This window comes from Perca fluviatilis, chromosome 15 (genome assembly GCF_010015445.1).
Source record: "Perca fluviatilis chromosome 15, GENO_Pfluv_1.0, whole genome shotgun sequence".
In the NCBI taxonomy this organism is placed as follows: Eukaryota; Metazoa; Chordata; class Actinopteri; order Perciformes; family Percidae; genus Perca; species Perca fluviatilis.
In genome coordinates this window covers 31,301,435-31,325,256 of record NC_053126.1, presented here as the reverse complement: position 1 = coordinate 31,325,256, position 23,822 = coordinate 31,301,435, and the positions used below count along the sequence as shown (strand labels likewise).

At 40.3% G+C, this 23,822-nt stretch overlaps 1 protein-coding gene and 2 long non-coding RNA genes across 6 annotated transcripts in view; all 3 read right to left on the bottom strand.

The window, feature by feature from the left end:
• Window positions 1-2,885: 2,885 nt before the first annotated feature.
• On the bottom strand, window positions 2,886-7,239 carry LOC120575063. Its single transcript, XR_005641946.1, has 3 exons — window positions 7,077-7,239; window positions 6,871-6,954; window positions 2,886-4,209 (listed from the first exon to the last, which is right to left on the bottom strand). It is a non-coding gene; the product is annotated as an uncharacterized LOC120575063 (long non-coding RNA).
• Window positions 7,240-7,417: 178 nt separating this feature from the next.
• LOC120575064 lies at window positions 7,418-11,864 on the bottom strand. Its single transcript, XR_005641947.1, has 3 exons — window positions 11,616-11,864; window positions 8,331-8,445; window positions 7,418-7,544 (listed from the first exon to the last, which is right to left on the bottom strand). It is a non-coding gene; the product is annotated as an uncharacterized LOC120575064 (long non-coding RNA).
• Window positions 11,865-20,304: 8,440 nt separating this feature from the next.
• Window positions 20,305-23,822, bottom strand: part of LOC120575055 (zinc finger protein 646-like) — a 15,250-nt gene continuing 11,732 nt past the window's right edge. For all 4 annotated transcript variants that reach the window (XM_039825649.1, XM_039825651.1, XM_039825650.1 and 1 more), the window contains one exon: window positions 20,305-20,496. In XM_039825649.1, the coding sequence (XP_039681583.1) occupies window positions 20,329-20,496 (168 nt within the window). In that variant the 3' untranslated portion in view covers window positions 20,305-20,328. The remainder of the gene's footprint in view (window positions 20,497-23,822) is intronic.

Below are 23,822 nucleotides of genomic sequence, written 5' to 3'. Positions count from 1 at the left end.
TTTGAATCTCTAAAACTGCCACACAGTTAATTTACAGCCTCGGTCATTGTCCCCACTCCGGCCTCTTCTACCCCAGCTCTCTGAGAACACACACATTAAGTTTTTTTTTTCCCCCCTGTCCTGAGACAGCTCAAACCCCTTTTCCCAACCCCCCTTTCTCTCTTTCTTTCTCTGAACACACACACACACACACAGGTCACAGGCGTGTTGGTGAGGTCACAGGCTGATTTCCAAGGGTCAATAACCACATAGGATGCAACCTATTTTGAAGAAAGTGAGTGACCTTTTCTTTTTTCTTTACTTTTTCCATAAACATGAACTGGGATTTAAGATTGGAAACTAAAACCAGGAATTTTGCATCTAGCTATTTAATCTTAAGGTTTTAACATATTCGTTTTGTTTTTTTATGATCTTGTACAAAACTATAACTTTGTATTTGAGTCTCATACATTTCAAAATTGTAAAAACATTGGTTGGGTTAAGTTTTTTCCCTCAAAATGTTTGTATAAATTGTATTAATAATGTCCAAATGGGAATTCTCCAAATAAATCTACAAAATGTCCCTTATGCTCACAGATCTCTGTTGATCATTATATGGATTCCATGTGCTTTCCAGTGATAAATAATAATAATGTCCCAAGACCCCCCTCCCCCACTGCAGCAGTTACTTGGAATGAATACAGTAGTCATTAAGTCACAGTTGTGTACCGAGCTCTAAGATGTTAAATTCAGGGACAGAGGAATATATTCAGGCGCTCCGAGACCAGTGAACATTGTTTATCAAGACTTAAGGCACTCTTGTTTTTTCATCCTAATGTTCCCCGTGAATGCAAGTAGAAATTTTTTTTCCCCCAAGTATGGAGTCTGGTTTTGACCACAGACAGACTATCCGTGTTCTGGGATCCCAAACAAATCCCTTCCTCGTGTTCTAGTCTGTCAAGGTTTAGAAGGAGAGTCAAGTCTCTGGTGCAGCAGGTTTTAGATTTAAGTTTATTGTGTAACGTGTACTGGCTGAAGTATGATTGAGTAATATGGTCACAAGCTAGCCTGTAATATTGCACATATAAAGTGGTGGAGGAAGTGTTCAGATCTTTTACTGAAGCAAAAGTGGCAATACTGCAAAAAAACACTGCATTATATGTAATGCATTGAAAATGTCACAAAAAATGCATATTAGCAAAAGTTACCTAAGGTATCAAAAGTTAAAGTACAAGTAATGTAGACCTATACTACTACTACTACTAATAATAATAATAATAATAATAATAATAATAATAATAAATCAGATTTATATAGCGCTTTTCAAAGTCCTCAGACGCGCTTTGCATAGGCCTACTTCAGGATACAAATAAACATTTTAATAAAGACAAAAATAAGATGAACTGTGGCCCTGTGAGTGTTGTACTATGATATTAAAGGTTAGCATTTTAATGTTGTTGCTAAATGATGAGGAGACGGTTTCTTTTAAGCTCCAACTAAAGAAAACTGAAAGATGGCCATCACAACTGCCAAGAAGTGTTTTTCTTAAAATGTCTTGTTTTGTCCAACTAACCAGGACAAGGAAAAGTGGCAAATTTAAAAAGGTTTGACATGATTGCTTGAAAATGAGTAACACACGCAGTTTTCTTCAATTGGTAACAAGCACGGGTCAATACTGAAGCCACTTTTTCAAAACTCTTCACACAGTCTGCATATACAATATACCAATATACATGTTGGTAACCAACATGTATATTGGCCGAACAGTTAATCTCACCTCCAAAAGTCACTCAAACACTTCATACATGTCTCAAAATCAGCTCGGTGGACCAAAAACACTGGCAACACCTCTCACGCAGAAAGCAGACATCGTCACTCATAACACACAGAGCTAAAAACACTAACAGGGACTTTTAGCACATGAATCTGTATTTGAATAAGAATAACATCTTTTTCCTAGGACTGTACTAAAGTTTATGTATCAAGAATGAATCAGATATGCTTCAATATCCTTTATTTTTTTTGTCATTCAACCTTTATTTATCATCGAGAGATCATTGAGGGGTGACCCTCAGTCAAAAATACAAAGACAAATACAAAACAACAGAAATAGAAGAGAGAAAAAAGCAAGACAATTAAAAACTTTCTGAATTGGAAAAATTACTTGATTAAAAAAAAACAATTACAAGTAGAAGTTAGCAGGTTTAAAATCCGATTTTCTAAGTTGTCCAAAAGGCACATGCGAGTTGATTTTAAGGAAGTGTTGCAATCTGTTCAAGGTTCCTGTTCAGTTCAATTTTATTTATAGTAATAAATATAACAAGAGTTATCTCAAGACACTTTACAGATAGAACAGGTCTAGTCCACACTCAGTGGGGACAGTGGCGAGGAAAAACTTCCTTTTAGGCAGAAACCTCAGACAGACCCGGGCTCTTGGTGGGCGCCGTCTGTCACTGCCAGTTAGGACAGACACTGATACAGAGTCAGGTGCACTAAAGTCTAACGCAATTTTTCCAAGTTCAAAGCGAGCTCGTGGAACATGAAGCAAAAGCCTGTCGGCAGAGCGAGTCTGATAACGTCCCTCTGAGTAACCGCGACGTTCTGAAAGTTAGCGTGGTAGTTTTCCAATAAGAGGAGATAGGACTGGACGACTGATCGAAGATTTATTGACATCGATATTCCGAAGCTGTTATTGACGTATTTCTCCCACGACGATCATTGCTATAATGGATTCCTGCTGATAGGCCTACTTTCTCCTTGAAAACATTCTACCGTGGCCGGGTTGGCTCGATGGGCGGAGCAGGCGCACATATGTTTAGAGGTTTATGCCTCGACGCGGGGGTCCAGGGTTCGACTCATGTCTTCCCCCCCCCCCCTCTCCCCTTTCTCACCTGTCCTGTCCATTAAAGGTGGAAAAGCCCAAAAATAATCTTAAAAAAAACAAAACAAACTGGCCCGGACCAGTCAGCTGCATGGAAAGCATAACGGAAGCTAACTCAAACACAGAGTCCGAGTCACTGAGCAACTTGTGCCCCCAAAAAAACGTAGTATCCGTCGTCTGGAAACATTTTGGCTTCAGAAAAGATGATTTAGAATAACATTTATCGTTATCGAGGTAAAAGGTGCAATTAATCGTGATTTAGACTTGAGGTCATATGGTGCAGCCCTATAAAGAGATACCAGTGAGTATCACGTCTCTCTTGGAGAGAAGACCACCCAACACAACCATATGAAATCCAATGATGTGTTCTATAGGCATGGCCGCTTATCAATCACAAGGCAGAGTGATCGGATGCACAATATGTAGTTTTTTTGTTTTTTTTTAATCGTCATCGCAATATCAACTGGCGCAATATACACATCGCGATAGACACTCAGAGATTTTTTGTGTTAGTTGAAAGAAAATATCAGCAGAAATCTGCACTTCAGAATGTCCCTGTCATTCTTTTTTTAGTGCTGCCGTTTCTATTCAATTCAATGTTCAATTTGTTCAATAAAAGAATGTAAGAAATGATTTCATTTCCTTTGTTTTGAATTCAAGCAGTCTGTTGTATTAGAAGGGTACTAAAAGCAGCAGAAAATGCAGAACTGTGTACATTGTAATGTTTATTTATCGCAAGTGATATCGTCATCGCGATGTTCAACAACTTTATCGCATAATTTCCTCATATCGTGTCATAGGCTGAGTCCAGAGATTTTCGAGTGGAAGATGATGCATGTCTATCAATCACTTCACTGTATTCCAAGACGGACGTGACAACGGCTTCAACAGCCCTTTTCCTACAGAACATGGGAAAGATGCTTTTACGGTATTTCTGTAGAAATAGCCAACTTTTTTGTCCGAGTCGGCACATAAGATTGTCAATGTGAAATTTGACGGAGAGTTTTTCGTCAGTCCAGATGCCAAGATATTTACATTCTGCGAGTCTCTCAACGAGTAAGTCCGTTCATAGTGGAAATATTAAGGTTAGTATAATCCATAGCTCTGGCTCTGAAAAATAGCACAGACGTTTTTATATCTATGCATGGGGTCATTTACTTGGGAAAAATATCAAAGTTGAAACAAAAAAATTAATTCCTGAAATTCCAGGGCTGCAATAATATGTAATGTGTGTGTAGGCTATAGTATAATCACTCACACCTTTTAGTACTCCCTTTAGTTCCTCCCTCTCTGCTGCATTTGGCCACACAAGTTCTCATCAACCTCACATCGTCCGTCTTCTCTCTCAGCTGAAACCAGAGCGTTTGGAATGATTATTATTTCATTTTATTGTAAACACTTTCTATATATTTCATGATGGTTACTGCAGAAATGCACAACTTTTGCAATCATTCGGTTTGGAGGTGAATAGGTCAAAGGCTGTGGAGAAACTGGGTGAATAAGGCGGGAATGCAGAAGAAGGAGACAAACTGCCTCAGGAAATGGAAATGTGTCACTGTTCATCTTTTCTAGAGTGTTCTTTTGTCCTCCGTCCTCGTCCTGAGATTACCGTATAAGTATGTACTAATACACTACTCAATGACTTTGCTGTCCCTTTTGAAAGGTTGTATGATGAGGTAATAATGCTTTTACTGCTATAACTTGTTGTTAAATATGATCACCATCCCTCTACCTTTCTGTGGCGCTGCAAACCAACGGAAGTGCTTGAGCCAAGGGCGTAACTTTGAGTTCAACATGGGGGGGGGGGGGTTTGAGATCTCCAACTATCTAGGGAAGTCCCGGGACATATTATGCATGTATTGAAAAAAACGACATAGGCGGCTAATGTTGGTAAAAGCGATCAAAACACAAAAAGATTGTGAAAAAAAAACCTAGAATAAGGAGACAAAAACTTAGAAAGAAGCAACAAAAACTTTGAAAAAACCCTCCAGAAATGCGACAAAAAAAGTTGGAAAAAATTGTCCAAAAACAACCCGTGAAACAGGCGACAAAAACGGCGAAATAAATTGTCAAATTTTTTCAAAAGCGACCACAACTCCAAACTAAGCAACTAAAAAGTGGCAAAAAAGTCGGAAAAGCCCAGTTAGCCATTGGCGCAAATTACACCTATGGCTTCAGCACAAAAAAAGTGCACTCAAAAAACTAGTTTCCACTGTCACCTCTACTTGGAGGTGTTACATTTGAATACGGAGATCTCACTGAGATTTCCTCTAGTGCCTGCTTCAGTGTACAGCTTCTTTGTGAAACAGACCATAAACACTACATACTATTTAGCCATCCAGCTAGATATTCAAAAATGGAATCACACTCCAAATAATGATCATTTACCTGCCCAAGGGGCCTGTAAAGCAGACAGAGAAACAGTGTGGATATTTACTGCCAGTTTAGTAACCAAATCACATGGTGATTTCTCCCAGAGCTGGGCCATCAGGGACATGTAGTGTAAGCCCAAAAGCCATGCAAAGCATTCCAGTTATGTGGAACTTTTAATGGAAAGATCAGAGGAATGAGAACACATCCATCATCATCCGTCAGCCTCCAACATTTACATACAGACTAAGCTTTAGAGTCTACATTTTTCTAAGTCTCAACTAATCCCATGTTCAGACTCAAACCAACAGTGAATGTACAGTATCCGCCAACAAGTATTGTGTGTGTGTGTGTGTATCACACACACAGCCTGATGGCTCATAACAACACACCAATGAGCCACACGGTTGCACTGGGTGACACGTTCCTTCACTACCATGAACACACACACTGTTCTTTATTTTGACTCAATCCCACACACACCGTCCTGCTGCCACAAATAGTCACTAGAGCACCAAATGTGGAAGAATCCACCTCTGAAAATAGTCCCCAACAGCTGCACTATTTCCTCCCTGTTTGTTTAATGGAAAACTACAGTGTCCAGCTGTTTTAGGAAATTACTGAACCTTTTGGGTTTTTTTTAACTGGAAGTATTAGGGCTGGGTTAAAAATAATCGATTCTCCAACTAAATTCAATCTTTGTTTAAGGTGATGTCATATCGATTTAATAAAATCTCAAAATTGATCTTTCAGTACATGCCATTTTACGCATTGGAAAAGTGCTTTAAACTAAACGTTTTGGGGTCAATTCTTAATGTGAACATTAACCTGGTACATTATGAAAAAACATATATTTGAGAGTTGCTTCTCACTTGTACAATTTACAGCAGACATTCCTCTGAGAATCTCTTTTATATACAAGCAAAATAGGTATTGTGACTGCAATTTCCCTAACCTACTGGACGTCCAGTTGAAAATGTAATCGTATCGGGACTTTGTGAGTCGGAATTGAATCGACTCGGGAAATCATTGGCGTTGCCCAGCTTTAACAACTATATTGGTGAGGTTTTTCAATTGTCCGTATAGAAACCAATGGGCTATTAGTATGGAGAGTAGTGGTGTAGTCTACGTGATACGCAGGCATACCCACTAGGAAAAGGTCAAGGATTTCCGTATACCCACTTCCAAAAAGCCCGAGGATATGGAACGATGATTGCTTTGGGACAGAACTTTCACACTTTCATTCATGAATTCACACCGTCTGTGTTGCGAGTCACGTACTGTAGTAACAACAACAACGTTGCTTGGCGGTCATTCTCTGCGCAAAATCTGAAATGAACTAATGTGAATCACTAGAGACTATAGGAGATATCAAACGAGTGACACTGCAGCAGACGTCAACGTTACCTAAACTAGGGGAAATGACCCGGATGAGTCTGATGCTATACGCAGTAACGTTACAAAATACGCATAGGGCGTCGCTCTGGGATGGGCCGCTCTGGGATGGGCAAGTATGATGCTGGGAGGTGGGGGAAAAAAAAAATCACAGTATACTCACTACAAAAAAACTAGACTACAGCACTGAATGAGAGACAAACTAAAACACAGTTGGTGTTGGTCTTTTCATGAGAATAACTAACCTTATCCTTTAACCTTTAATGTTCCTGCAAGATGAGGAATACATGTACGTGGCAGAAGTTTAAGGGTCAGGGGGTCACAGCAGCCTGTCAATAGATGGAGAAAAAGTTTTAGTTGATGGTGTCTAAAGTGTAAGGAGAGGGAAGTAGTAGTAGTAGTAGTAGTAGTAGTAGTAGTAGTGGCGAGGCGTTGTTTTTGGTTCCGTTACCTCTGTGGCTCTCTCAGGCCCGGTGTTCCCTTCCACAGCCAGCAGGTAGGAAACTTCCTGTGGAACTTTGATGTCTTCCTGCAGAAATAAAGAGCCCGCGAAGACAGTCCTCATTCATGATGAGGCTGCTGAGGCAGGACAATGGCACTTCCTAGTCAGAAAGAAACCCCTACTTTTCATACATTATGACAAACCATAGAATGGATTTTTTTTTTTTAGTACAGGAGGCCCACAGTTCACAGATCTGCTTATTTACTGGCATCTTTGCTATTTTATAAAAAGGCTACTTAAACAAATATTGTATGATTTTTAGACCCTACAGTATATTCATGGGCCACATCTGCATCCTGGGTAAGCTAGAGGTCTGCATTTTTACATCATCTACATATCTTCACTTTAATGAAGTGCGAGTGAATCATTGTTCCATTTCTTCCTCTCTTCTCCTCTGCTCCTCTTCTCCAGCTGTGTCTAATGTGAAAGGAGAACAAGTTGCATGTCAGTCATCTCCTCCTGTCTGCTGTTCAGGTGTGTTGTTGGCATGCACTCAAAGAGTATTTCCAGAAGAAGAGAAACAGGATGTCAGTGTGCAGGAACAGCCTGCTAGTTCCTGACTCTGTGTTCTTCCCGTCTGCAATGTGCCCTCACACATACACACCGTTTACAGTGTAGAACGTGGAGCTGTGTGACCTGTTGGTCTACTAACAGTCTGACCTCAAAATGTACATGTGGAAATCCCAGCGTACACATAGCCATTCCATCACATTAGATAATCATTAGGTCAATTCAAACATCTACATAAAGCTGCAAAGATGACTCGATTAATCAATTAGTTGTCAACCAATAAATGAATCGGCAAGTATTTTGATAATCGATGAATCGGTTTTTTTATGAAAAAGAATTTCTCTGATTGCAGTTTGTTAAATGTGAATATTTTCTAGTCTCTTCTCTCCTCTGTGACAATAAAGTGAATATCTTTTGAGTTGTGGACAAAACAAGACATTTGAGGACGTCATCTCCGGCTTGGGGAAACGCCGATCCACACTTTTCACCATTTTCTGACATTTTATAGACCACACAACTCATCGATTAATCGAGAAAATACTCAAACGATTAATGGACAATGACAACTGCCCTACGTCTCCATTTGATGAAGTTCATGTGACATGACTGACAGCTCCAGAGCGGCTACTAACGGATTTTGAGTTTTCCAAGGTCAGAAATGAACTCAATTAGAAATCTTCAATTTCCACGTACCTGTTTTTTTTTCTTTTTTCGTTTGTTTTCTTCCAGAGCAGTTGTTGGTTCGACCACGGGATCATGAAGAAGATGACGTCAGCGTCGGTGACATGCTTTGGCTCTTGACCAGGATCTACATGGGGAGGGAAAAACTAGTTTAGTTTAGTTATTGGTTTACACTTATACAAATACTACAGATTAATATACACATAATCAATAAAAGATGTGATGGAGAGTGGCCGGGATAGCTCAGTTGGTAGAGCAGGCGCCCATATATAGAGGTTTACTCCTCAACGCAGCAGCCACGGGTTCAACTCCGACCTGCGGCCCTTTGCTACATGTCATTCCCCCCACCCCCTCTCTCTCCCCCTTTTCCTGTGGAAATAAAGGCTGAAAATGCCCAAAAAATTATCTAAAAAACAAAAAGAATATTGCAAAATAAAAACCCTCAGAGGGGCTTAAGCTGGCCACTCTCCAATTCATACTCCAATTAAAATGGAGAGAAACTAAAATACAGATAAGAAAAGAAATGAGAAGAAAGAGAAGAAAAAAAAAAGCCCAAACTAAAATTACACACAATATCAAATCAACAGAATAAATATGAAAGGTAAAATAATATTAGGAGTTACATGGGTTGTTTACAAGACATCCCATAGGGAGAACATTGCACAGAGAAAAACAAACCTTTAACAGCTTTCTTAATCCTCCTGTTGTCCTCGGGTCAAATCTGACCCGTTTACAAAAACTTTCTATATCAGAACTGTGAAAAAAGAACTTTGAAAAAAGTGACAAATGTTGGAAAAAGCCACAAAAACGCAGAAAAAAAAAATCTTTTTTAAACATTGCAAAAACTGACAAAAAATACATCAAAAACATCGCCAAAGGGGACAAAAACTTGTTAAAAAAAAAGGGACAAAAAAAGTGAGAGGAAAAAAAACGGAAAAAGCAACAAAAGATTGTTGTTAAAAAATTGACAAAAACAATTAAAAAAGCCCCAAAAAGTAACAAAAGAATTATCGAGAAAAGTGTAGAAAAAGAACAACAGAATGTTGACATTTCGACCCAAAAAACCCACAAAGTTTCATGGTCGACGAAGAAAACACAAGGGTTAAAGCTTTGGAAAATCTGATGGCAAAGCATCCCGTATCACTGACCCTCTGTCATTTAAACCAAACGGAAGTTGACTAAACTCCGACTTGATATCAACATGTCTCGATGAAAACATTTAAATACCTAATATCTGAAAGAGTATATAACAACAAGGTAAACCTGGGAATAACTTCTCGGCAGACTTTAATTACCTCAGGGATGATTTCTCGCCTTAAACATTGTGTGGTCCTCCCGGATCAAAATTTAAAATTAACATTTTGGGGGGGCGCTTTTCCCGACACTTTTTTTATTTTTATTTTATTCATACACCTAATCTAAATTGCATTATACCTAATTTTTGAGTTATAAAAAAAAAAAGGCTGGAATTAGGCATTATTTTGACTAATAGTTAAGATCAGAGGGTGTTGACTGAACCACAGACTGGTTTAGGCCTATGTCAAAGTTTAGTCAGGATACTGTTTCATTTAATTTTTTTTCTCAAATGCTATAAAATTTAATAAAACACCCAAAATTCAATGGAAGTAATCATGAATTTTACCTGCGCAGATGCATCCAAGTTATTTTGGGCACTTGGTTGAAAGAAACCCATATTTCTGATTTTAAAAAAACGTTGAAAATGGGTCAGATTTGACCGAGGACAACACAAAAGTTAAAGTGTGTTGAAAGACATGAAATGTAGCCTACGATCAACTGAAAGGTATGGCAGCAAGTTAAAATCAGCCCCAACTCGTTGCTATATGCTTTAAGAAGAAGAAGAGAAGAAGAATAATGTCGCATGGAGAAATGAAAAATGTTACACTCTGTCGTTACAGTTACACACAACACACACAGGCCCCCGAAATACACACACCAGGACCTTTACATGCATTAAATGGAAAGATGTGAGAGTGAGGGGCGCTTCCCATTTCAGTTGATTCCTCTAAAATCACATGTGTCAAAAGTCAAGGCCCGCGGGCCAAATCCGGCCCTCTCGCAGATTTTGATCCAGCCCGCAATTTAGGTTCCCAATAAATTGTGGCCCGCCTAGTTGTGCACCAAACCAAAAAGACGGGAAACTGTTTTGCAAACTGTTATCACGTGACACTCAAAGCAGAATTTGGCAGATTTGCCGACTCTGAGACTCCGAAATCCCCCCCCCCCCCAGAACCAGAGAGTTTTCACATTCAGGCTGTGAAACCGGTTGCTGTGAGTGGACTGTGTGGTAGCTGCTTTTGAAAAATGTAATCTTTGGTTTTGCTTTATTTGCTGAATTCTATCATGGCTAAAAAACTGAGTTTTTGTGGGGCTTTATGTCAACAAAAATGCGACAAAAGTCAGAAAAAGCAACAAAAAAAAGGAGGAAAATGTTGGGAAAAGTAAAAAATAAAAAATAAACCAGCTAAAAAAATTCAACAAATGTCAAAAGCGACATGCAATAATACAGTCAAAGATATTGGACTTGTTCGATTAAATAAAAGCATGGCAACATGAAATGATTGCAGGAATGTAGCCTATATTTACTTTTCATAGTGGCTTAGTACGGAGCTTGTATTTATACTGTTGTAATGGGAATCATCAGATGCATTTGTTACAGAATATGCCACCAAAACAAAAGGACACTGCGCATTAGAAACAATACAGAGAAGTGCTTCTGGATATGTCATAAACTGATTCTTTTTTTCTTATGTTGTTGGGACTGTTGCCTCGGCCGCACACACCTGATACTAAGCTGGGATTTATATGCAGGGATTTGATTTTTGTTCATTTTATATTCCTACAAGTCCGCTCTGACATGTACTGAAGTATACTGCATTCATACATTTTTTTAAGTGGAGGAAGGCTTTACACCTTTTTGACATATTTGAACATAAACATATTTTCCCTTCAGGCATCTCAGCAGATCCTTACTGTTGGGGCTGAAGGAAGAGCGAGTCATGTTTCACTGTTTTGAAAAAAAAAAAAAAATTAACAAGTATGGTTTTGTTTGTGCTGTTGCAGTTATTCCGAGGTGACGAAGTGGTGAATGGACGGTTGATGAGCTGGCGGTCCAAACAGTTTGAAATATTCTCCAACGTACAGGCTACATATTCATACCAAGGGCATTTCACCTGGGTGTGAAATCATAAAAACACATGATTCATGTGAACAAGACAACTTAAACCCCCAAACGCTGACTTAAAAACAACAAACAACCCCAACTCAAGGTCCACTTACTCGTTTTTTCCTGAGCTGTCAACCATGTCACACAGGCTTCTTCTTGATGCTGTAAAAGACCCAGAAAAAAGGGATATTTTTGTCAAACAATTTTATACTCAAGAATGAACTTTCATGCTTAAACAAAAGAGAAAAATACAAACCGGTATTCATGTTAAAATGAGGCCTTCGTTATTTATTTATATGGTATTTAAGTGTTTGTTTGTTCAATATGTCATGAATATGAACTGACACTCAATGATTTGCCTCCACAGGCCCAGATTTTCCTCTGAGCCTCAAAAGCTTTAAACATTATTCTTCATTTGATCCAACTGCTACAAATGCAGCATTTGAGGCCTAAATTGTCACAGTCCACAGCCATTTGGTTTAAATTCCAATCTTAAGTTCCCTGTCTGAACTGTGGAGAAATGTGTACAAAATGATTGGGAAATCACGTAAAATATTCCCGATACAAGCTGGACAGAGTGGAATAAAAAAAACTGTTTCAATTAAAAGAATACTGGAAACATCTTGAGTTCAAGCTATGTGACTCAAACCATTTTAATTCACATCTCACTTTGAATGAAATACCTTTTCTAACTTCCAATGGAATACCTTATTCTTACTACTCTTATAATGTTACCACGCTGCACATAGCTGTACATACTGTACATATCTGTCTATATGGTTCATACAGAATATCCATATTTATTCTGTTTTTCTTATTATATATTCTGTTAATACACTGCATATATCTATATCTATATTATTCTTACTAGTAGTATAATGTCACTGCTACTACATTGCACATATATGTACATGTTGTTCATACATTGTTCATATTACACAGCCATATTTATTCTGCTCTTATAACACTGCAATATAGTTCTTTTCCTGCCTATGCACCACCTGTCTATACTTTCTATATCACATTGCACTTTTCTGCTTTTTTTTCCACTTCTGGTTGGATGCAAACTGTATTTCGTTGTCTTTGTACTTGTACAATAAAGTGACAATAACAGTGACAATAAAGTGACAATAAAGTTGAATCTAATCTTGAATCTTATTGCACGAATCTTGTTGCACGAATCTTGTTGCAATTCCTGTGCTGAAATCACGGAAACAGGATGCGCTGGAGACTGAAGCAGATAACGGACATTAAATAATAGATGTGGAATTGGAAAACCATTGAATTGTATGATTCATTAATAAGCTGTTCATAAAAGGCCACACGACCACCATGGAGGACAGAAATGTGTTTACATGTATTTGTATTAAAACCAGAGTATTCTGATCTGTTACTTAGTAAAAAAAACCTATGCCAGTCCTACATTGTAAATGTTACTTAAGTTAAAGTACAAAAGTAGAATCAGAAAAATGCAAAAAGGTATCAATGATAGAGAAGTACAAGTATAAAGTGGCATGAAAGGGAAAAACTTGAGGAAAGTACAACAGCATTGTACTTTCCCTTGCTTTCCTCACTTCTGTTGTAACACAATAAAAAAAACATCTCCTGTATGAAGAAAGCAGTTTTCATATACATAATCAACCTGTGCATGAGTTTCTTCTGTTAGCAGAAAATAGCTATAAAGCTATAAATTATGTAAAAAATATAGGGTTCATGTTGAAACTGTGATCCAGAAAGAAGCACACTTTTACAAGAAGAAAATACACCAAAACAAAAGTTCTAATTGTGTAGCCACAGTCACGTCACAGTTTCCTCAAAGATCCAGCACAAAAACAACTTCAAAAAAAGTCCCAAATATCAGTAAGAATCATTTCTCACATGGACTAGTATCAACTGAGACTTCCTTATAAATATGTAATAACAGCTATTAGCCTAAATGTGAATTACAGCCAAACACGGGTTAGCTTTAAATGAAGGGAAATGAATCCGGACATTTGAACACTGAATTAAAAATATGAAAATGTGTTCCCTCGTGTGTTTTTCTTTCTATTTCTAATTTGTGAATCCAGTTCACTTTTAGTGCAGCCTGAATCTAATCACGCTGCGTGTTCGCATTAGGCTACGGCCGCTCAGGATTGGATGAACGAATAAAAAAATTTCAGGGAAGTTTAACCGTTTGTGAATCGGACTCACCGACCACGAGCTGGATCAAAATAATAGTCCAATATCCCTCATGTGGCGGACAGCGAGAAGACCTGCGTTGCTTTCACAAAGCACACAAAATGGAGAGAAGGGGGAGGAGTGAGGGTGGTGGTGGTGGTGTGTGTGTGTGGGGGGGGGGTCCTCTCAGAGGACCCTCTGATCAGGAGAAACTAAAAAAAAAAAAAATCCCCGCGATGACAGGAGGAGAACATGTCTACTTAAAAAAAAAAAACTTCATATTGCGCTGGAAAAAAGAGATTGGGAATAATTTCAGAGACAGTTGTAAACACGAAGCGTCCGTTTTTTCGTCTTTTGTTTTAAATCGATTCAATTTAAAGAAAGAAAAAGAAAGACACATAATCCTAGAAATCTTTCATCTTTTATTAGTTCACTTAGCCTTGTTTCTTTTAAAGGACGCTTTAAACCTTCGTTAATGATGCCTAAAATGACACAAGCTGTTCACTCTGGTTGCGGTTAGAAGCTGTAGAGTAAAAATAGCCTACAGTAAAATTCACCTCAATGCTCCTCGTCTCTTCCAGTCCGGGCCACCACCGCCACCAACCGGCCGAGGCGGGGCACTACACCCCGGGCCTGCGGTCCGGCATGGCAGGGGGAGGCCGAGGCGGCCGGGGCCCTCAGCTAGGAAGCCTGCTGAGGCGCAACAAGAAGTAGGCTAAGCTAGTGACAAAACACTACAAACTTTTAGTTTGAAGCTGAGGTCTTCAAAAGTCATTTTTATTTATGTAGCCTATTAATGAGTAGGCCTAATAATTATGACAGAACTTAATTTTTTTTTTAGGCCTAGCCTACTTCTATAAACTTCCATCGGTTTTCATTCGTAGGAAGCAAAGCGACTGAAAAAAAACAAACGTTTCCGGCTGCTAGCGTCGCTGACACAGCTGTTACTAATGAACGCACTCAGTATGGAGGTTCTTACCGTCGCAGGAGCCCAGCGGGCGGCCCGGTGCTGTGGCGGCCCCGGTGCTGTGTGTAGGCCCCGGTGCTGTCTGTCGGCCCCCGGTGCTGTCGCGGCCTCGGTGCTGTGTCAACGAACCAGCCTGCCGGTGAAGAAGAACCGGGGCTTATATCCGCAGAGGCCCCGAGACGAGCCCGGGCATCGAACAGGCGAACGATTGTTTATCAATAACCAGCGTCGATACCGAACAAACGCTCCGTGCACCGGCACGCGGACGTGAATTCACTGTAGTCCGCACCCGGGTCCCGCGCGGCGGCACACTTCAAAGCCTTTAATCGGACCGTTAAAGACGCGCGGGTCGGCGAATTCATTTCAATTATAATGCGCGTTCCCGCCACGTGCACGCATTTTGATGGAATACATTGAATCCGTATAGGATTAAATGGACACCTGTTAACTTTAGGCTCATTTCACAACAATTACAATAATAATAACCAGTGGCATTGGACACTGTGATCCAGTCCTACAGTCTCTCATGCAAACATGTCTTTCACTTTTGAATAAACAAATAAAAAAATGACTTCCAGACGGGCTGCCCTTCGCATCAAGTGTGGATCACATGAAATAATATCACGACGGGTCAGTCCACTTTTAATGTGACGCAGAAAGTCGATTTTTGAAAACTTGGGGGAAAAAAACAAAAAAAAACAGATATGGATCACAATTATAGCGGTCAATGTTCAATAGCCTATTGTTTGATATTATTGATGTTCAGATCAGGATATTATCCAGACGCATGGGGAGAGCTGTCAGCAAACTGGCAGAGCTACGCATTTAAACACGTTTTTAATACAGTTGAAATGTAGCCTATATCTCTAACAGGTTTGCACACTTACCCTTGCTTGAATGTGTGTTTAGAATGGCTCTGAAAGACACACCATGTTATTGGAAAAGTAAGACAGAGGACGGCCAATGACTCCATGTCCTATATGGACCTGTGATCAGGTCCAGGAGATTTTGGACCGGGATACATGATAGGATACGATTTTTCTCCATTGAGTACTTTTACTTTTAATAGCCTACTTTAAGGACATTTTCCTGGTGATACCACTTAACATACTTTTATTTAAGTACCATTTTCAATGCAGGACTTTTACTTGTAACAGTATAAATACAAAAAATAAAATGTGAGCGTCAAACACTTACTGTCCTGCATTCTTGTGAATTCTTATGCAACAATTTATGTTGCAAATGTCTTTATTTGTGTATAGAAAATAATAACCCTAACCCCGTGTCCCCTGCATACCCCACGGAATCTAAGGCCGATGTTTTTTGTATGTTGTTTTAAAAAAATTAATAAATAAATGTTACTCACAAAAAAAACAAAAAAAAGATCTTGCTCCTCCTGACACTTTCTGGGAGACTGTGTGGTTGGTCCGCGGGGAGAAGGTCTGATGGGACAGCATGGAGCTCTGAGCTTTTTGGATCTTTGTGTGTGTGTGTGTGTGTGTGTGTGTGTGTGTGTGTGTGTGTGTGTGTGTGTGTGTGTTTGTGTGTGTGTGTGTGTGTGTGTTCCCTCTCTATCTCCGTAAAAAAAACTTTTGGTAAGTTTGGTAAAGAATACGAACGTGGAGGAGGTGAAGACGTAGCCTATAGCAGGCTATTCTTTTTTATATCTGTCAATCATTTTGATCACATAGGGCCTACTGTATATACAGTAGGCTATATATATATATATAGCCTACACTCACCGCCTACTTTATTCAGTAGGCCTGTTCAGCTGCTCGTTAACGCTTTATGCACAGCAGCAGCAGGAGAGCACTCCTCCCGACAAACCTGCAGCAGCTGGGTGATCACGTGATCCTCAGAGATTTTGGTTCATATTGAAATGATGGCACGGTTTGTTTTTTTCCATTCACTCTGATTTATGTGTCTGACGTATCATATAGATTTTTTTTATTGGTCCCAAAAAAAAAAGGGAAATAACGTTGCTGCAGCAGCAACATATCAGACACACAGCACACATACAGAGTATACATTAAATAATAGGAACTTAAAGACCAAAAACTAAAAACACAGAAAATACACACACACACACACACACACACACACACACACATCAGGAGCTGCTGCAACAGGCTACCGTATGACACAGCGCCATTTTGCATTATAGGCTACAGAAATAAAAGGTATAGGACCTACCTAAGTTCAAAGCCCCACAGACAGACACACACTTGTATTTTGCTTAATTTCTAGAGCAAAATAAGTTCAAACTTGGAAGGGTAATAGGAACAATAAAAAACAATGGACATTTCATATACTATAAGTTAACAGGTGTTATTTATTTATTTTTTTTATCTAATACTGCACACCAAAAATAGTGCATCAAAATCTGTGTTGTTGCCAATCACTGACTGTGATAATCAAAGACACTCGTCCTAGCATTTAGTAAACAGAAAATATTAAAATGTGTTTGTTCTCCATAAAAAGAAAACCGTGGCAGAATGTAAAGAAACTGGCGTTTGGAAGGGTTCCAATTCCGAAAACTAATAAATTTTTGGAAGTTATGATCATGACTGAAGGTTAAAAGATTTAACTCCGTGAAAGTGGAAAATAATGTTATGTATTCATTTCACGGCAGTTTCTGGACAATTTCGTCCTCTGACACCAGAGCAACGGCTTTAAAGGGATGCACAAAAGATTAATATTAGGGGTTCACGATTCAGAAAATGGCACGATTCAATATCGATTTTTAGGTTCAAGATTCAATTCAAAAATAATTCTCGATTAAAAAAACGATTCACAGTATGTAAATGTAGTTACTTGTCCCATATGATTGCAGTAGACATACAATTAAAAAAAAATATATATATAATTTTTTTTTTTTTTAAATAATCGATTTTTGGAATTCTACGAATCGATTTTGTATCAGTAGAGCTTGAATCGCGATACGAATGTGAATAGATTTTTTTGGCGTCGACTCATCACAGAGAACACAATCAATCATCAGCGGTGTAAAGTCCCTATGATTACATTATTATCCATTTATAGTCTACTTGACATGAGAGAAGACATGTCGCCCTCTGGTGGCTGCTTTCAAACTCTTCTCCACAGAGAAATGAACAGACCGTCATCCCACAGACGGAGGGCTAGAAGGGAAAAAGAAGGTCCGTTTCGGTTGGCACTTAAAACAGTAGCTGAACAACCAAAAAATCTAAATGAAGATCGCCAATTTCAAAAAGCTGGACTACAGGTACTAGCGACTAGATGGTCCTTTACATAAGAGAAGCAGCACTGATGGTGATAATAATAAAACATTTTATTTGTATAGCACTTTCTAAATACTCAAAGACACTTTACAAGGAGAGAGAGAGAAAGCAACGATGAAAACATGTAATGAATAAAAATAGAAACAACTTTAAAAAGAGGAGAACAAAAACAATGTCAGTAGAATTGTGGGTATTTCAATGAACACCGGGTTAGCGAGATAACCTAAGTAGAGAATGAAACCACGATTTAACTGGTATTCATCAAATTGACCATAAAAAAAAACTAATCTTTGATGTGTTTATTTGCAGTTATCTGGCCAGCTGGCTGCTTATTGAAACACCCCGCAGGTAGGTGTGAACTAAATCCATCCTGTGAGCCCTGAGACGCAGGCAGGACGTTTTTCTAGAGGAAAAGCAACACTGGAGGGTGTGGGGAGCCGGGGTGGGGGGGTCGGGTAGTTAGTCCAGAGCTGCAGACGTACTGTGTTTTGGCCACTGGAGCTTCCAGATGCAGCCGTGATATAGGCTCAAAACGGGCCCAGTACTGCTGCCAAGTCACTGGGGATCATCATAAGGGAGTTGATGTAAGGCAATGTTACATCTTCACAGCCGACACAGCTCTAGACAGAGAGTAAAGGGGGTGTTAGACACAGTAATAATTATACAGCACTTGTCTTAAAGTGCTTTGAAGTGAAAAGGAACAAACGTGTTAACAGTCAGTTTGGAACAAAAAAAACCAGGATTAGACTTGTACTGTTTATCTTCTAGATTTGAGTCCCAGCCAACAGATTATTAAATCTACAATAACAACAAGCCACCAGTCTGATGCAAGTTCTTTTACAACAAAAAAAAAAAAAAGAGAAAAAAGTGAGCTTTCAGTTGTGTGTTGAGAGAAGGTACACCACACCGAAACGGTCCTTGTGGCTGGTCGTGGCTGGTTTAACATCCAGGTCCTTTTTCCAACGGCTTCAGTCTTCAACAACAACAGAGGAGCCAAACCTGGCGGTGGACGCGGCGGCGCGTCCCGCAGAGTAGGCGGGCGGCGGGGCTTCGCGTCCCCGTCGTGGTCCTCGCTGTTGATGTTTTGGGAGATGACAGGTGTGGGGCACTGGGACGTCAGGGAGAAACGGGAAAGAAGAAGAAGGAAAAAAAAAAAAAAAAAATACCTGCTTTCGGAAATACTCATGACACCTCCTAACGCACAATATACACAATCTTCATTCTGGAGCACGTTGAAAGGGGTACGTGAAAAAGAAAAAGGTTTCCCCTTCTCCTTCTAGAAGCCTCATTGGAGTTAAACGTTTGGGTTTTTATGTTCAAAAACATATCAGACCGAAGGGAGAATTTTTGTCACATTAACGTTTGACAACTTGGCGCCTTCAGGGTTTGGAACACTCTTGATAAAAAATAGCCTTTTGTTTCATTTAAAAAGGTCCCATGGCATGAAAATGTCACTTTATTAGGTTTTTTTAACATTAATATGAGTTCCCCCAGCCTGCCTATGGTGCCCCAGTGGCTAGAAATGGTGATAGGTGTAAACCGAGCCCTGGGTATCCTGCTCTGCCTTTGAGGAAATGAAAGCTCAGATGGGCCAATCAGGAATCTTCTCCTTATGAGGTCATAAGGAGCAAGGTTACCTCCCCTTTCTCTGCTTTGCCCGCCCAGAGAATTTGGCCCACCCATGAGAAAGAGAGAGACATCATGGCTTTCAAACGAGAAAAGTGGCAGTTGGTCAAGGCCACACCCCCACCCTCCACCTTGCCCCCCCCCCTCTCTCCTTCTCAATAGCTACAGACACAGAAATGGCACATCCTAAGGAAAACTCATTGTGGGACTGGCTCTAGTGGCTGTAATTCTGCACCAAGGCTGAATTTCGGGAAAGAGACTTCAGATACAGTATTAGGGGACCACTAAGGTCTATATAAAAGAGACTTCAGATACAGTATTAGGGGACCACTAAGGTCTATATAAAAGCATCCAAAGAGCACCATGTCATGGGACCTGTAACATGTGGAGAAAAGGGGGGGGGGAAGAGACACTATTCATAATGGGAAGGATAGATATTTTCATAAGTAGACTGGGAGAGGAGGAGTGGGAGACAAATTCTTAGTGAGAGGACAGATTAGGGGACAGACATTTGAACTTATATATCCAGTACATGGCATAGATCATACAAGAGGGTCAAGGCAACACTTTTTTTTTTTTCATTTTTTTAAACCTAACTACTCAGTAATCAATCTCAACTAGTTGTCAATGGTTCCCTTTCCCAATCCCAAACACAACGTTCCAACGGAAAGGTGAGGCGGTGGAGGGGCGTCCAAAGTCCTCCCTCCTTGATGCTGGGTCCGAAAAGGGGTGGGGAGAATGAGGAGGGCGTGTGTGGGGAGGGGGTGATGGTGGACGCGACGTGGAGTGGGCGGGCTGCTGGTTCCCGGGGTCTCATTGATTGTAGAGGGAGCGCTGCTCCCAGGGCATGGCCTGGATGGTGCGTGGCACGGGGGAAGGCTTGAGCGTGGGCGCTCCGTTCGGATGGAGGGAGTGGCCGATGGGGTTGATGGTGGTGAGGGGGCGCTGGGGGGCCAGAGAGAAAGTGTCCTGGTGCTTCGGCTGTAGGGTGGGGGAGAGAAAGAAGAGAAGAGCAAAATGTCAGTGTCGGCAGAGGGACTTGTCAGATTGATAACCGTTTGATTGCACCGGTGAAGTTCAGATGGATGCTGGGAAAATGCCACAGGCGGCAGGAAACAGAAAAGCCAGGGGTTGACAGTGAAGGCGGAGTTAGAAGACAAGACAGAGAACACGGAGAGCGGAGCTGCACACGTCTGAGCAACCCAGCTTTTAAAAGGGATAGTTCAGATCCCATGAAGTGTGGTTGAATGAGTAGATGACGGTCGGCACGAAAATATTCTAAATACAGCGTACACTTAAACGGATATAGATTTTTTTAAGGGGTCTAAAATACATTTAGCTGCTGCCCCCGTCCACAGATTAGCTTCCTTGTCGGTACTTCTGCCCGCTTCTCCAAACTGGGGGCGTGGCGACCGCCATCTACTGTAGCTTAACCACTAGTCGGGATCAACGGGAGTATTTTTCCATGATAAAGCCTGACATCCAGCGCGCGCGCACGCGCACGTGTGTGTGTGTTCCCTTCACTACGGGAAACAACAACAAACTTCGGGCTAGCAAGCTACACGCGGCTGAAAATGGCAATCTTTGAAAAAAATGTGGATCGTGCAATAAGGCAGGCGCCCAAGACGATTGTGATTGGTTTAAAGAAATGCACACAACCCAGACCTTACTCCACAGCGCTGTGGAGACAGGGTTGGCAATGTGAAACCAGTAATACGCCGACTATGGATAAGTACCTCATACAACCACACTTCAAAAGATCCGAACTAACCCTTTAAGGATTCCAACCTCTCTCTGAGGGCTCCACGGGATGTCTGCAGGGTTGCCTTCTAAATGCAACCGTTGGTCAGGTAACTTGGGCGGCAATTTGGCCTTGTGTGCTCGGATTAATTTGGCATGCAATTAATACGCCAGTCATAATTTAGTTTTAATGACATCAACTTAACTCCTGACATTTGCTCACCTGTTTAGGAATAAGGAAATAACGGAGTAACAAGCAAACAAGCTTAAAAATGGACGCATTTTCCTTTGAACCAAGTACTGTGCGGTGGATCTAATTAGGGCTGCTCCTTCTTAGTCGATTAGTCGACTAATCGGTCGTTTTGGTCTTAGTCAACTCAAATTTCTTTAGTTGATTAGTCAGGTTTGATGTTTTTTTCATGCTGAATGACTTATTTCCAAGAAATGTACGAGCACATCTCTGGTAAACAAGAATTAAAGTGGTGCTTTTGCATGACTCAGATTTACAGATCTGTCGATTAAATCAACTAATCGATTAGTCGGTACAATTGAATGAGTGTTAGTCGACTAAGAATTTCTTCAATCGAGCACAGCCCTAGATCTAATTAATACCGATGTGAAGAGTGGCTCGTAGTGTTAAATTTGAGAATGGAATTTGGTGTGGTGGTAGACAGTCCTTTTGAAGAACTATTTTTTTTGCCGTTATTAAATGTTGTTTCTTCCATGCAAACCTTTTTCCCTTATTAAAAGAGAAAGTCAACATTAAATTATCAGCATATATTATATTTTTCTCGCGTTATGTTCCAGATTAAAAACATTGAAAGAATTCTATAAACTCGATGCCTCTTGACCGCTTAACCAGAGAAGGAGTCAGAAATAACCGTTTCAGTATTGCCAATATGTGAGGAAATGTGAGGAAATGTGCAGCCCCTTACTACAACATCAACATGTGCCAACACCAAGTTGAGTGAATGATTAGTGTGAAAGGGTGAAAGGCAGGACTAAGTTAGCAGCACAGCCCCAAGTTAGTAGTGTCCATCCGCCAGTTCGGAGCCCATGAACTGGCTTTTAGTCTGTTGCTTTTCTTTGCTGGGCACTGTGAGCATCGCTTCAACAGTTATCCTCAAACTATGCTAAAAGTTAGCTAGTTATTAGTACTACTAGTCCCTCCTATTCAATCTATTGGGCTCCACTATCAGGAGGCTAATATTGCTACCAATACTAATGAAGCCTGCATTGTCTCGGCGCCAGGACTGGGGGTTAAATGGACCCATTAGTGCTCCTCTAGATGCTTTTCTTGCCCCTCATGTGTGGACCTCTACACCAGGTCAGTTCTACAGAATAAGATCAAAATGGTGCGACAATCGATATTAGACTAGTGTCATTTTCAATAACAATAAATACACTATGAAATATGGATGATAATAGGGTGATCAAGAAAGTGCACCCTGTTGATTTACCAGGGTTTAGACTTATTTAATCAGTACTTTACCTGGAAATGACTTCACATGACTACTGGACCATCATTATTATTGTTCTTAAAAATGTAAAAGTGGCATTTTTATTTGTTAATGACAATCTGCTGCTAAGACTTAACACTACAGCTTTAAAAAGGGACAGTTTGACAAAGAGACTTGGACTCAGATCTCAGATCTACCTAATAGTCAGACTTCATCTAAATTCATCTGTTGCACAAAGCTGTCTAGCTCTTGACTTTATCAAGTAGGACTCATTTCTCATGAATTCTGGGTAAATTAGGACTTTTCAGGGCTAAGAAAAGTCTGTCTTTATTTTTGCAAACTGTCTAACTGTCAGACTGATCTAAAGAGACTGGCTTAACACTTGCAGACCAGGCTGAAGTATCTTGGTGAAACCAGACCCAGATGTCATCTAATGATACTTCATTTTAGCTGCTGAGCTAAAGCTAGCTATCGTTTTGGTTTCACAGACTCCAAAAACACCCCCAAAAGAAGGGTCACACAACACACTTGTATTGGTAGTTAGACATAACTGCTTGTGCATGTCATTTTCCAGCCTCGTATGTAGCAGCTCGACAGCCAGCCAACACTAAAACACTAACGGACTCACCACTTGGTAAAAAAAAAAAAAAAGACACAATCTACTAGTTATCTTTATCATAATAGCCACAAAATTAACCTGGCTACAGCTGCTAACATCTAAAAGGGACTGTGCACTTTGATATTTTAATTGTCCTGTCACCATTATTCCCCCCCCCCCGATGACATTGTAGAATATATATAATATAATATAATAATATATATATAATATTTGGAATAAAACCAGCAGACTAAAAGCCACCGTTAAGAAGACAGCTCAGACTGTGTCCACCAGGCGTCTCTACAGATGGCAGCACTCAGACAAAAGGCACCAATCTCCATCTTAGCTCTCTACTGCCCGTCCTCCCTACAGGCAGGAGGACAGACGTGAGCTATGAGCAGAGGCTCCTGGTGGACACACTCAAATATATTAGTCCCTCTCTCCTGATGTTAGTAGCCAGACAGGGAGAAAGGCAGCTAGGCAGCGGGCGGCGGATGTGTGGCGGTTTC